This window comes from Pseudochaenichthys georgianus, unplaced genomic scaffold (genome assembly GCF_902827115.2).
Source record: "Pseudochaenichthys georgianus unplaced genomic scaffold, fPseGeo1.2 scaffold_432_arrow_ctg1, whole genome shotgun sequence".
In the NCBI taxonomy this organism is placed as follows: Eukaryota; Metazoa; Chordata; class Actinopteri; order Perciformes; family Channichthyidae; genus Pseudochaenichthys; species Pseudochaenichthys georgianus.
Window position 1 is genome coordinate 170139 of NW_027262997.1, and position 14599 is coordinate 184737.

At 44.1% G+C, this 14599-nt stretch overlaps 1 protein-coding gene across 1 annotated transcript; it reads left to right on the plus strand.

The window, feature by feature from the left end:
* The first annotated feature begins 2512 nt into the window (after window positions 1-2512).
* Window positions 2513-12406, plus strand: LOC117442452 (sodium- and chloride-dependent taurine transporter-like). Its single transcript, XM_034078456.2, has 5 exons — window positions 2513-2616; window positions 2724-2826; window positions 11529-11629; window positions 11955-12125; window positions 12226-12406. The coding sequence occupies exons 1-5, from the start codon at window positions 2518-2520 to the stop codon at window positions 12343-12345; spliced, it is 594 nt and encodes a 197-aa protein (XP_033934347.2). The 5' UTR covers window positions 2513-2517; the 3' UTR covers window positions 12346-12406.
* The last annotated feature ends 2193 nt before the right edge of the window (window positions 12407-14599 follow it).

Consider the following 14599-nt stretch of genomic DNA (forward strand, 5'->3'; position numbering starts at 1 on the left):
GCAGCATGACGAGACCCAAGGCAGGACCGCAGAGACAGGTTCAGCCACGACCCGAAGTCCACGACTTAATCCAGAACTCGGGATAGAGGATCCAAGACACAGGACTACAGCAAGAGGATCAGCCTCGACTCCGGATCCCGGCGTAGATATAGATACAAAACAAGAAAACAGATTTGGCTGGGTTAATCGGAACAAGAGAATACACAGACACAGACAGAGAGGGAGAAGGTCATTGGATAAAAGTTATTCTTGATAACCCTCTAGAAAGATCTCATGAACTTCCCCACTCAATCTATCATGACCTGAGCAGTTCTACTAAGTCCAAGGTAAAGGCACAGGCCGGCGCATATCGCTCATGGAATCCCTCACCATATGAACTCTGACCCCTCAAGTGTACAAGTGAAGAGACACCATGTGTCAGCTCCTTTTTAGAATAGTATTTCTTCTCTTCTCAGAGAAACAAGGGTATGCAAAGAATAGCCAGGAAGAGAGGCAGAACGTGACTACGTAAATGCACTCTCCTAAATATTAAACGAGTAAGAGGTGAAGAAACACAAAGCCAGACATTGAAAAGAAAAGGCACCATCATGCTTCCCCTTAGAATAGGGTGGAAATTATGAAGACCCAAATTATGAAGAGGGGACATGGGATACTGGTGAAGAGGGACAATAGTGAAAAAGCCCAACGTATCCAACGTATTAGCACTCTCCAAAGAGACAGAAAGTCAAAGTATACGCCGAGAGGCACAACGTAACTACGTAAATGCACTCTCCCGTATAAATTAGTTCAAGGGAAAGGGGGTAAAAAACTAAACTAATCAAAAGAAGGAAGTAGAGAGGCCTAAATGCCCTCTCCTAGATTCAGTTAAAGGAAAGAACTGGGGAACAAACAAGTACAGGAGGAAAGGCCCAACGAGTCAACGTCAACACACTCTCCTAGAATAGTTCAAGGTAAACGGGGTAGGAAGAATATAGTAAGAAACAGAGCTGAAAAGGCGTCCAAGAACGCTTCCCCTCTAGTCCAGGGTGAACATGTAGGATAAGAAACAGAGATAGAGAGCACAACAACCTATCTCTTCGTCAGATGCACTCCCCCGCCTGGATAAGCGACTCTGTGCCCCATCCCCCTCTACCGGACCTTAGATCCACAGAGGGAGAGGGGAGGGACCAACCCCAAGGGGGGGTTTAGGGTTTTAAAAGAAAACCCCGCAGAGATCCAACAATGGATGAAGAAGTAATTACAAAACGGTTTATAAAACCAAGAGATTATTCCTCATATTTCTAAAATGTTCTAATCTAATTCAGGGTTATACCAACTCAGCTCCAAGCAACCAGACATAGCAACCAGTCAGTCCAGTCAGAACCTTCTCTAAGGTCTCCCCACCCCCAACCTACTAATCATAAAAAACTGAAACCCCATAAAACCCCAATAATATTAATAACATTTAATAATATTAAAAATAGTATAAATTCTGAGGATAACTAAATAAATAAATAATTAAACAAAAGCCAGAGAGAAAAAGTGAGTTTTAATGTACAAATCACAGAATGTCTGTGGCATGGTGAATACAGTTGCTGCTTTATTCATTTCTGTATGCCCCGCCTCCTCACCCGGGCGTCTTGTTGGAGTGACGTGACTAGACACAACTGACAGCCTTGGTCAAACTTCTGCGAGTAAAGCGATGCGTCCGATGTGAACGCACAATCAGGCTTGTCGTTTAAAAGTAGTCTTAGTGTTCATCCAAAATCATCCAACGACAATTGTCTAACTAATTACATTTTCTCAAGGAAGGTTGCTTCAGAGGGAAGCTTATTCTCATGTGGGCCACTCTCCGTTGAGATTAGTCTCACTGATACCCCTTTCCCACCGAACCGGTTCCAGGGCCAGTTTGGAGCTAGTGCCTGATTGCGAATCAATACTTACCGTTTCCACAGCAGCCGGTCCTGGAAAATACAACACTACGACAAAATCATGAATGCAAACTTCAACAGCAGTGAACAGCGGAGGATACGAGCTAGCTCTCTGGTATTTGGTCCTCGCAAGAGATTCAGAGGAAGATGGAAGGGAGTACCAGATCGGAAGCCATTTTTCAGCAACTTCACTGGAGCAAATGGTCCATGTGTCCTGTAGTTTTCTTAGCAAAAGCAATAGATCACCAATTCACTTGACAGGCACCATGTGTAACACATTCTTTGAACCAGACATTGTGCGATATCATTTTCTTCTGGTTTCTGTGGGAGAGTTAGATTTGGAATGACCACAATTCGCAAGACCCATTATCCCAAAAATACTTCTTGTCTTTGTGTCCTTGGTAAGAACATTGAGAGTATGCCATGCATAACACCTAGGCTTCAATGGTGATTGTACCTCCAGTATTCAGATAAGGCCCCATACTTCCTACATTTTGTGAGCCATGTATGGAATGATTGTGAAAACACAGCTAGGCTCATTACTTTTCTGTCTGCTTGTTTGTGTCAGTTTGCAGGTTTGGAAACGTTAACATCATCAATGATTGACATGTTCCCTGGACAGATGCGCAGACCTTGCCGCAGAGAAATTCTCCTCGTAGTCTTCAGCTCTTTCACCTTCCTGTTACAGATCACTCTCACCACACAGGTACTAAACAGGCTGGCATTCCCCCTCCCAAACACATTGGCTAACATTTAGCATGTTCTCATATGGGATGAGTATTTAATTGACATTATCTCTTCTGTGTTACCCAGGGAGGAGTATACCAGTTCGAGCTGATTGATTACTATGGTGCCAATGGGACATGTCTGCTATTTGTGTCTTTGGTCCAGTGTGTGGCTGTTGGCTGGGCCTTCGGTAAGTGCTATAAGTACCAAGGTTCAGTTATGCTTTAGTTAACCACATGCAATTTTAATATCCAGCTATACAGTATATCTAAAACGTTAATTTGTTAAAAGTACCAAACCTTTTTAGGAACCCTTTCTGTCTCTTAAAAACAATGGTCTTAATTTCACACACCTTATAATTTACATCCAGTGGCAACATGTAGAACCACCCTTAAAGTAGTGTAACTGTAATGTGGAGATGCGAAAGGGCAGATAGAAACTCTTCTGTAACAGTGTCTTACCCACGCCAATAGTCAAGCACATATCCTTTCACAAACCACATGCTGCTCATTGACACTTGATTCTTATATATAGTGGGGCCAAAAAAGTATTTAGTTAGCCACCAATTGTGCAAGTTCACCCACTTAAAAAGATGAGGTCTGTAATTTTCATCCTAGGTACACTTCAACTATGAGAGACAGAATGGGGGGAAAGAATCCAGGAAATCACATTGTAGGATTTTTAATGAATTAATTGGTAAATTCCTCGGTAAAATAAGTATTTGGTCACCTACAAACAAACAAGATATTTGGCTCTCACAGACCTGTAACTTCTTCTTTAAGAGCCTCCTCTGTCCTCCACTCGTTAACTGTATTAATGGCACCTCTTTGAACTCGTTATCAGTATAAAAGACACCTGTCCACAACCTCAAACAGTCACACTCCAAACTCCACTATAGCCAAGACCAAAGAGCTGTCAAAGGACACCAGAAACACAATTGTAGACCTGCACCAGGGAAGACTGAATCTGCAATAGGTAAGCAGCTTGGTGTGAATAAATCAACTGTGGGAGCAATTATTAGAAAATGGAAGACATACAAGACCACTGATAATCTCCCTCGATCTGGGGCTCCACGCAAGATCTCACCCCGTGGGGTCAAAATGATCACAAGAACGGTGAGCAAAAATCCCATAACCACACGGGGGGACCTAACCCCTGCGAGATGGAGTTCATGACTTTATGAGCTGTTCTTGAGCACTCATGAAACATTCATGAACAACTCATTATATGTTCACTTGTCATGTTCATGAACCAAAATTCTTAAAATGATCATGAACCATTTTAAAGAGCAGTTCATGACATTTTTATGAATATTGTTCATTCATATAAAGTTCCTGTTTTGCTCATGACAGACTTTTATGAGCAATTTATGAACTTTTCATGATCCAGCCAATCACAAAATTATAATTAAAACCCCAAACAGTTTGCATGAGTATTTCATGAACTTTTCATGACTATTAGCATTTCATGAACTTTGGATGATTGTGGCAAGTTCAGAATATTTTTGAATATTCATGAGCATTTTATGAACTTTTGATGATCAGTGTGATGATTTTAAAGACCTCTTGAATATTCATCTACTATTTGAACATGTCTTTATTTATCTTAAAAAAAAACAATAGTGAATTTGAAACTGAACATTATCTGTATTTATTTTGGTGACATTCATATCATTTTATGGTTTATCTGTACTGTTTGAGAAGCAGTACGAGTAAGTAGCGCCAAGGTGGAACCTTTGGCAGGTGAGCGGTGACATCTGGGTTATTTTAGGGGGGACACTTCCGCCCCCTCCTCAGAAGCAATCCAGACGATCAACCGGATCCTGTGTATAATTATTGCTGCTTACTTTTCTGTTTTCTACAGGTCAGTACATAATGAAAATGATCGATGTTAACTTGTGTGAATTAGATATGATGTTGAAGATGTTTAGGAGAGTGTGTCAGAAAGTTTTGAGCATGTTTGAACGGTATTTTAAAAATACTAAACTGTCGGCAACAATAGATGCCATTTTCGCGGGCTTCAGCCGCGCCTGGGTAAATGTGACCTGAGCGAAGGTTCGCAGGCAGGTTAGCTGCTGTGCACGGGTAATATGTTTTGATTACCTGAGTGAAGTCTTGCAGGCACATTGCCTTGTTTTTTGTTTATTAACATTGACAGTGTATTTTTGTGATCTCCATAATATGTTATATTTGGTAAAGATAGATATATTGATAGAAAGTATTATTTGATAGCGTTATGTGTTTATAGATAACAACCTGTCCTTCACTGCAAACATAGCTGCTACAACCCGCTGCTGCAGATACACGCTTTACAACATCAGGAGGATACATCCCCAGCTGACCCAGAAAGCCACGCAGGTTCTGGTCCAGGCTCTCGTCATCTCACGCCTAGACAACTGCAACTCCCTCCTGGCTGGTCTACCTGCATGTGCCATCCGACCTCTGAAGCTCATCCAGAATGCAGCGGCTCGCCTGGTCTTCAGCCTTCCTAAATTCTCCCACAACACTCCGCTCCTCCGCTCCCTCCACTGGCTTCCGGTAACTGCTAGAATCCACTTCAAGACAATGGTACTTGCGTACCATGCTGCGAATGGATCTGGCCCTTCCTACATCCAGGACATGGTTAAACTGTACACCCCAGCGCGTGCACTACGCTCTGCATCAACCAAACGGCTCGCTGCACCCTCGCTGCGAAGGGGACCCAAGTTCCCATCAGCAAAAACACGTGGGTTTGCTATCCTGGCTCCAAGATGGTGGAATGAGCTCCCCATTGACATCAGGACAGCAGATAGCTTACACACCTTCCAGACTGAAAACTCATCTCTTTCGACTCCACTTCGAGCGATAGAACTATTAACAAAGCACTTATATACTAATAAAGGGCTGGCTTACCTAAAGCCAGTTGAGTAGCACTTGAAATGTTTTTGCTCTATGAAACCTGATGTACTTTATGATTCTGTTTTCTTCAAGTTTGTATTTTGTTGGTCGAACGCACTTATTGTAAGTCGCTTTGGATAAAAGCGTCAGCTAAATGCAATGTGATGTAATAATTTATACTGACTATGTTGAATTTCTCCTTGAGATACAGTAATTGACTGTGACAGACGGATAACTTAAATGGAGAAATGTGATATTTGTAAAGTACAGCTATTTGAATGTAACTGTGTACTTTGAATTTTGAATAAGAAGCAATCCAGACGATCAACCGGATCCTGTGTATAATTATTGCTGCTGCACTTTTCTGTTTTCTACAGAAATAATTTATTGTTGCTGTGGTACCCAAGCTTTTGGGACCCGTAACACATTTTTTTGTGCAGCTGAGTATCAAGAACTGTGCTTCAAATAGTGATAGGATTAATTGTAGTGCTCCACCTGTATACATGTATGTTTGTATGTTAATTTGAGTAAAGTTCCATTGTGATTGACATAATTGTTGTTTTCTATGGTTGCCAATTGACCCACAGTCAATGGTTCATGAACAGTTCATGTACATGAACAGTTCATGAACAGTTCATAGCCAGCCATTGAATTATATTCAGTGACTGGGTATGAACTGTTCATGAAGTTGTTATGAACAGTTCTTGGTTGAAAATTGAATATCCCTACACACTCACTGAAAACTATATTCCATGAATTGTTCATGAACCATTCCAGCACAAGAGTTTCATGAGTAGTTCATGAACTGCCCTAGTGCCATTTAATGTTCATGACCATTTCATGAACAGTTCATCAACTTTGTTATGAGCTGTTTATGAGCTGTTCATGAATATGGTTCACTGATATTCCATGAACTTTTCATGACAAGTTCATGAACAGTTCACTATCATCTCACTGGGGGATCAATGACTGTTACGGTGAGTGAAGCAAGAAAGACCCAAATGCAGATAACGCTGAAAAAAGCCTTTATTTCAAGGATAAAATAAAAATAACTAGGACAAAACAGAACTCTCACCGGTGAACTCATTCACAAACAAAAGACGAACCAACACTGAACACAGGAAAAGACAAGACTAAATACAGGGAGGGGTAATCACAAGACGAGAAACAGCCGGGCAGGGGAGGAGAAACACAAGGGCTACAGGTGAACACAATCAGACACACCAGGGAAACTAACGACAGGAGGAAAAACACAGAGAGAGGGACCAGACAATAAACGAGGTAAACATGACAGGGAGGACTGAGGTTACCTACTGTAACCCCAGCTTCTATGAGTAAATGGTGTAGCCCTCTAAGTGCGCAGCACTGACAACTTGTAGTCCACGCCCACCCGCAAGGTGGGCCCCACCCTCTGGCCTCCTTCCGGTATAAATAGGAAGGAGGTCCGGCAATCTGCTCCCATACAAAATAACTTTTCTTCAGCTATTCGTAGAGCCAGTGGGGCTCCGCACTTAGAGGGCTGCGCCATTTACTCAAATGGGGTAACCTCAGTTCTATTTCGTATATGGCTTCGCCCTCTAAGGCTATCGCTATTGGGTTAAGGGCGAAGCATGATGTAGTCTGCGCCCCACTGGGTCCGCCCGGCACTAGAAGCACAGACACACCTGCTCAATAACACCCCTTGCCTGTTGTGCCATGCGTAATAGCGCATCACCGTCCCTGGAACATAGCAAAACATGCCTGTCTTCCCGACGGGGTGAAGGCTGGGAACAATACATACCGGCCGCTGTGAGAAAGTAGAGACGAAGGTCCCACCTTATCCAGCGATCATAGAGGGGGGACAGCAGCTCTCTGCGTGTCAGACAGGTAGGAGAGCGCACAGCTGGATCCCTGACGTCACTCACTCCGACAGGACACCCAGTACAGGGTGCGTCAGAGAGGAATGGGAGACATCTCTCAAATAAAATTGAATAAATCAACAGGGGAAGACCAAGATGCAGCAATGCAAATATCTTCCACTGACATTCCTCCGTGCAAAGCCGTGGAGGAGGAAATTCCTCTGGTGGAGTGTGCATTGGCCGCCTGGCTGCGTTCAGAAGCTGCGCAGATTGTACTCCTCCCTGGCGATTGAGGTAGGCTGCTTCCATAGCCGTGGTCTGTTGTCTGTGGGAATCAACACATGTTTGATTGTACAGCAACGGGGCGATTCCCCCGTTCTTTTCCGAGATTTCGAAAAATAGCGGGAGTAAAAACCGCGCAAGACACTGTTCCTGGGATGACAGGAGTGTTTCTTGTATCCCATGGAGCTGCTGGGGGGAGAGGCTTCTCTGTGATGTGTCGTAATGGTCGTCATGGTGACGTGCCACGCCATCGCCGCCGCTGCCCGTGAGGCAAAATGTTTGCGAGTGAGTTTCCACATGCTGCATTTCTCTCATCATGAGGCGCGTACACGTCCAGAGGATGAGAGGTGTGTGTATGCTGTCCACACGAGGCGTTATAACGGTGCTCGTGGATTTATTATGACCGTGTGTAGGAGGCATATCTGGGACAGAGGAATGCCGCGAGCTCTGCAGTTTATAAACCAATAGGTTTAAAACAGCAGGCTTCTGCAGCGAATGAAGCACCTCTGGAGTGTCCCCCTGTTGGAAGAGACCCAAGGGGATCATCACGTGACCAGCTGATGCCAACGCCGAGCAGCTGCGTCACGGAGAGGGCTGTGTGGGTTGTGACACGCCGGAGGAGAGCTGTCAGTTCCTCCACTCGCTGCCGCGAGAGCCGCGCTCTGCTGGCTGAGTTTAATTCCACTCCAGATAAACGTTTGTCTCCTATGCTGATCAGCCTGCTCATCCATCTGTCCATCAGACCCACGCGCTGCCACTCTGAGAAAAACTCTGAGAGCGGGCGCACGTACTCAAGATGTGTTTTTTTTGGTCGTCATGGTGACGAGCCACGCCAGCCCCTGCCGCCGCTGCCTGTGAGGCAACCCAAGGTGTGCTTGGACCGAAAGGGCTGCGCGGGGGCCTCCACAAGCTGTGTCTCACTCCGACTCTCATCATGAGGTGCGTACACGCTCAGGGGATGGATGGAGGTGTGTGCAGTGCTGCCCACATGAGGCGTTATAACGGCGCTCATGGGTTTATTATGACCGTGTGTACGAGGCGTATCTCGGACAGAGGAATGCCGCGAGCTCTGCAGGTTATTAACAGGGGTTAAAACCGGCAGGCTTCTGCAGCGAGCCCTGCTGTCTACTAATCAACAGATTAGTGGCAGCCAGCTTAATTAGCGCGCTCTGAAATGTATTAACCGACAGGTTAAAACCAGGCTTTAGCAACGAGCCATGCTGGCTATTAACCGACAGGTTAGAGGCAGCTGGTTTACACAGGGCGTGAGGCAACCCAAGGTGAGCTGGGACCGAACAGGCTGCGCGGGGGCCTCCACACGCCGCGTCTCACTCCGACTCTCATCATGAGGCGCGTACACGCTCAGGGGATGGATGGAGGTGTGTGCAGTGCTGCCCACATGAGGCGTTATAACGGTGCTCATGGGTTTAGTTTATTATGACCGTGTGTATGAGGCGTATCTCGGACAGAGGAATGCTGCGAGCTCTGCAGGTTATTAACCGAGGTTAAAACCGGCAGGCTTCTGCAGCGAGCCCTGCTGTCTACTTAATCAACAGATTAGTGGCAGCCGGCTTAATTAGCGAGCTCTGCGGTTTATTGGTTAAAACCAGCAGGCTTCTGCAGCAAGCCGTGGCGCTGCCGCTGCGCTCCCGCTGGGTGCACTCAGCCTGGAATACTGCTCATTCCCCCGTTCTGGCTTCTCTGTGATGTGCTGTAATGGTCGTCATGGTGACGAGCCACGCCATTGCCCTTGCTGCCGCTGCCCGTGAGGCGAAAGGGCTGCGAGGAAGCCTCCACATGCTGCGTTTCACTCCGGCTGTCATCATGAGGCGTGTACACGCTCAGGGGATGAGTGGAGGTGTGTGCAGTGCTGTCCACATGAGGCGTTATAACGGGGCTCATGGATTATTATGACCGTGTGTAGGAGGCATATCTCGGACAGAGGAATGCCGCACGCTCTGCAGGTTATTAACCGACAGAACTTTCTTTTTCTTTATGGATATTTTACAAATCACTCCCCTTTCAAACTGTATTCTTGTTTATTAATAACAACTTTCTTTTACTGTCATATAGTATTTTATACCTGTTTACTTTATTCTCTTATTTTTTTAGAACTATAATGATCATATAAAGATGCGCCTTTACCTCACTGGTTGTAGAAAAAGCTTCTTATATGTGTTAGCATAGCTAGCTAACCAGATGCTAATAACAACAAAGTTATTGACTGTATGATCAGTATGACAGATGAACAGAGCTTACAACTAAAGACACAGCCACGCAAAAACTGCGGCATGTGTACGGCTCCTTATGGGTACTGCAATTTCTGAAGTGCCGGAGCGGCGTTCTGGTGCTCTCCGTCAGAACTGCACCCCTGTCAGACGAGACATATACCACGTGATGACACGTTAGGCTCGTGTTGTGTTCAACGACCCTGACCGTGGCCAGGAAAAATAGGCACTCGCTTGTTTAATTATTTTGTGGTCTAGAGTTCTGTAATTTTTTTATTTTTGGCGTGTGTTTATAAATTACCTCGAGGGCCGTACCCAGTGGCGGCTGGTGGGAAACATTTTTGGTGGGGCTGTTGATATAGTGAGTAAAAAAATGTTTTTGGGGAGAAATGACCCCTTAAATTAGGACTTCTGGTGATGTAATGTAATTTTAAAATGCGTGTTTTCTAAATGGAGCTTGGCTAAGCTAACGTTATATATGCTCCGACCGTCCACACTCACAACAACGGCCTATACAGACATAAATAAACCAGCGACTGTATTCTCCATGATACAGACAGTATGTGGTTTGTACTTGTTTAACTTTTGTCTAGTTTCTGAACAGATCGTATCTGTCCCCGGCTGTTTGAAGAGCAAGCATGGGAAACAAAAGACAGCATTTACCTGTTTGCATCCAGCCAGCCATGCCTTTCTGGTGTACCAGCTACGTGAGAAGCCTCGTTGATACGTTTTGTCTTTTTCACGAGCTTGCTGCGATATATACAAATCGGGTTGGTCCGGTCCAAGGTCTTTAAGCAACAGTTTATCTCCCAAACTTCTCCTTTCAAAAGGATTGGAGATTAGCTCTTGAAAGGAATTGGGCGGGGACTCCACCTGCACATGAAGCCATCCTCATCAACTACTGCCGTACTGCGTCACCCCACCGGATACGAGTCACTAGTGTCCAAACTACTCACAGACTGGACCGGGCGCTGACATTGGCGCCTGGTGATCATCAGATTTGACGACGCTGAAATTATGTTTCAGCATCATAGTTTACAGATAGCAACAGTCAGCTGCTAGTTGGCTGCTGCTGCACTGGTTGAGGGCTCCTTTCTTACCGCCCAGACGAGAGAGGGTAATGACCATAGACTGTATATATAAAGGTAATGACACATGGGCAAGGCCAGGCAGGAAACATGTGACTTATCAGTAACTTTAGACATCGTCGTAACACAATTTTAAACGAGATTTTATTGTAGATTATACATTTTACTGATACCAATTATATAATATGTACCTTGTTTATTAAAAATTAAAATAATTTTTTGTTTTTGTATGTGGGAAGAGGTGGGGCGGCGCCCCTAGCGCCCCTGTGGACCGGCCGTACCAAATGGTCTCGCGGTCCATATATGGCCCGGAGGCCGGAGGTTCCCCACCCCTGATATAATAGATCATTTTTTAGATAAATATGCCTTTGCCTGTTGTCGTTATCTGTACATACAATCATTTTTTGATTTGGTCTATTAGCCTTAAATCGTCTCATGTTAGTTTTAGGGCTTCATAAAAAATTGTTGTGTTCCAATAAGTTGTTAAATGCCAATCCATTGGTGTGACGTACATCGTTATTTTACAGCAGGAGGTCCTGTCCTTTTAAAATGTTACTAACAAACAGTTTTAATAATGCAGGGGCTGAGAGGATACGTGATGCACTTGAAGACATGACGGGACAGAGGCCGGGGGTTTTCTACACTGTGTGCTGGCGTTACGTCACCCCTCTGATCTGCACTGTGAGTTACACACAAGTCTGAAAGAAAGTAGAATGCATACTTTTGATGAATACAACTATAGTGAAGTGAACTATTGTGCACACACAATTGTAGGCCCAAATAAACACTATCAGCCCTAACTAACTAAATCTTGACAATATATCACCGCTGTTGTATGACAGACTAGATTAGCCCCCTTGGATCTTACTGCCTATTTGGGCGACCTCTAATTTGTTAAAACAGGGATGTATGTTTGAAAGGGAGGAATACCTACCTAAATGTCGGTAGACTGTGTCAAAAATATTCCACAGAACAATGATTTTTTTTCCTCTGCTTTTCCTTCAAGGTTTGCTTCATTGGCTTCTTTCTGGATTTCCAGCCTCTGAAAACAAGCGACGGCTCTGTGTACCCAAACTGGGCCTACAACCTGGGCTGGGCCATAGCCATCTCCTGTGTGGTCCCAATACCCATCTGTGCTGTCAGCAAGTTCTACTTCACAGAGGGCTCTTTCAGACAAGTAAGAGCACCAACACAACCCGTTTACAGTTTTTCTGCTTTATTATTGGTTTTCAATATTATTCTGTTTGTCTTTTGTCCATTTTTTCTGTCCTCAACAGCGTCTGTTGGTGCTGTGGCGTCCTGTTAGTGATCCTGTTGGTCAAAAAACAAAAGAAGAACGTTCCCTGAATGAGACAGAAATGAAGTCGTTGTCCGCCCCTATCCCTGACATGTTATGAGTCAGGAGCCGGGGCGGACTGGGACTACAAATCAGCCTGGGACTCTCGACCGACCCACGCCAAGTAAATACCGCTAGTGAATTGTTGACGGGGGGGGGGGTGCTAGTGACTTATCCGACCGGCCCACATCGTCCGACTGGCACACTTCAGTACCGGCCCATTGGCCAGTCCGCCCCTGATAGTATGTATCGATGATGCATGTCTGTTAAATTGGACAACATTTGAGTTTCTTAAGTCACCATGTGGAGTTTACATTCACTCTTTCATAGCAAAATACATAGTTTGTATTTTGATGCCTATTAAACGTGTCCATTTACTAGCCTCATAAGATTTTGGTAGAAGTTGAAAGAAACATTTATTAAATTCATAGTTGGGTGCTGACATTCTTCCTCATGCCTTTAATTGGCATGTGACTTAAATTATCCTGCTACCAGTTGTGTGAAGCAGTGTAAAACCAGCAGAAGGAATTTTTATCTTGCTTACTAACAACAAGTGTGGGCCTTTTCTAGGCATTTTATGACTATTGGAGTGTGATTGGTTGGTAGTAGTTGGGTTCTGGCAAGCTGGGTTTCTCAAGTGCTGGAGTGAAGGATGGGAGAGAGAACCGTAGCACAACCCTTGAGAACCCTATCCTCGATGCCATTGAGGAAAACTCTATCCACATTGTCTCATGTGGTCTCCCTTCAAGGATTGATTTCAACATAGGCACACTACTTATTGACTTTATGTGGTTCAAACGCTTATGTCTTAGTTCTTCTGGTTTAGCACTAGCAACATTCAAATAATATATTTTATTAGAGAGCATTTACAGCTACTCTGCGATGATTGCATGGTTTTTCAGTTCGACATCCATCCTCTGTTAGTGACTGGCGGATGATGCATGACAACGGCCCAAAATCTGTTTAGAGTCTTGTGTTATAGACGGCACCTGCTATGAGGAACTATGAAAATTACCGAAATATATCAGCAGCGAACATTTTCTATTTAGTTTGTTAACATCAGGCATGAGAATCACTCACCTTTCGGCGAAATTCGCCGTTTTGAATCCAAAATAGGTCGTTTGTGTGATTCATGTAGATCTGCAATAAAAATATTTTTGGGGTATGGGGGGGTCTGGGACCCGGAATAATCTGCGGCCGCGAGCTGTTATGTACCATCATGACACGCATGGTGTTCTTTTTTTATATATTATAATGCAGCGCGAGCTGTGTGCTCGAGTCTTCCTGCCTGTCGGCTCTGCTGCTCCGCGATGATGGTCTAACTTCAGCAGCCACAGCTACGGGTGCGTTCGTTAATATTAACTGTGCGGTCCGGAGTCACTGTGGCACAGACTGGACCGCTGGTGAACAGCTGTTACAACAGGCCGTTCAGGTGTTCGGAGCAGAGCTCCCTGTCGGAGCGCAGAGCGTGATGTGCACTGAAAAGTGTTTCTGTCGCAATATTATCGTTGAGCTAGCTAGCTAGCTAGCTAGCATACATTGTCACTATCTGCTAACGTTAGCTTTAGCCTTCGTTTTCTAATAGTTTTTTTTTCATAGGCGATAAACGGAGGTGGTATAAGTATAGATATTGTACTTGAGTAAAAGTAGAAGCACTCAGATATTGTACTAGAGTAAAAGTAGAAGTACTCAGATCTTGTACTTGATTAAAAGCAGAAATACTCATATCTTGTACTTGAGTAAAAGTAGAAGTACTCAGGTCTTGTACTTGAGTAAAAGTAGAAGTACCAGAGTGTAGGAATAGGAATACTCTGTTAGTAAAAGTACTGCATTCAAAATGTTCCTCAAGTAAAAGTAGAAAAGTATTCTCATCAAAATATAGTGAAAGTAGCGACAGTAAAAGTAGTCGTTGTGCAGATTGGTCCATTTCAGAATAATATATATGATATGTTTTATAATGATTGATCATGAAAGTGTTCTCAATGCTGGTAAAGGTGCAGCTAGTTTGAATGAATTTGTAGACTGCAGGGTAGCTTGTGGATTTACTCCAGGTGGAACTAAAGTCTGATTCAACACTTTTTTAAACTTTATTTTCCTTTTTCTTAAACAACACATACAGTATCAGTTTCAGTGACAAAAAATTGCAGGTTGTCCATTTTTTTGTTAACCCCCCCACCCCCTACAGAATAAGACAAGATTAATTGTACAAAAATATTTTTGAAATAATAAACAAACAGATGGTACAGACAGCACACATACACATAAAATAAATGGCAAGGTCGAGATACATGTTAATCATGGTTGACTACAGAGAA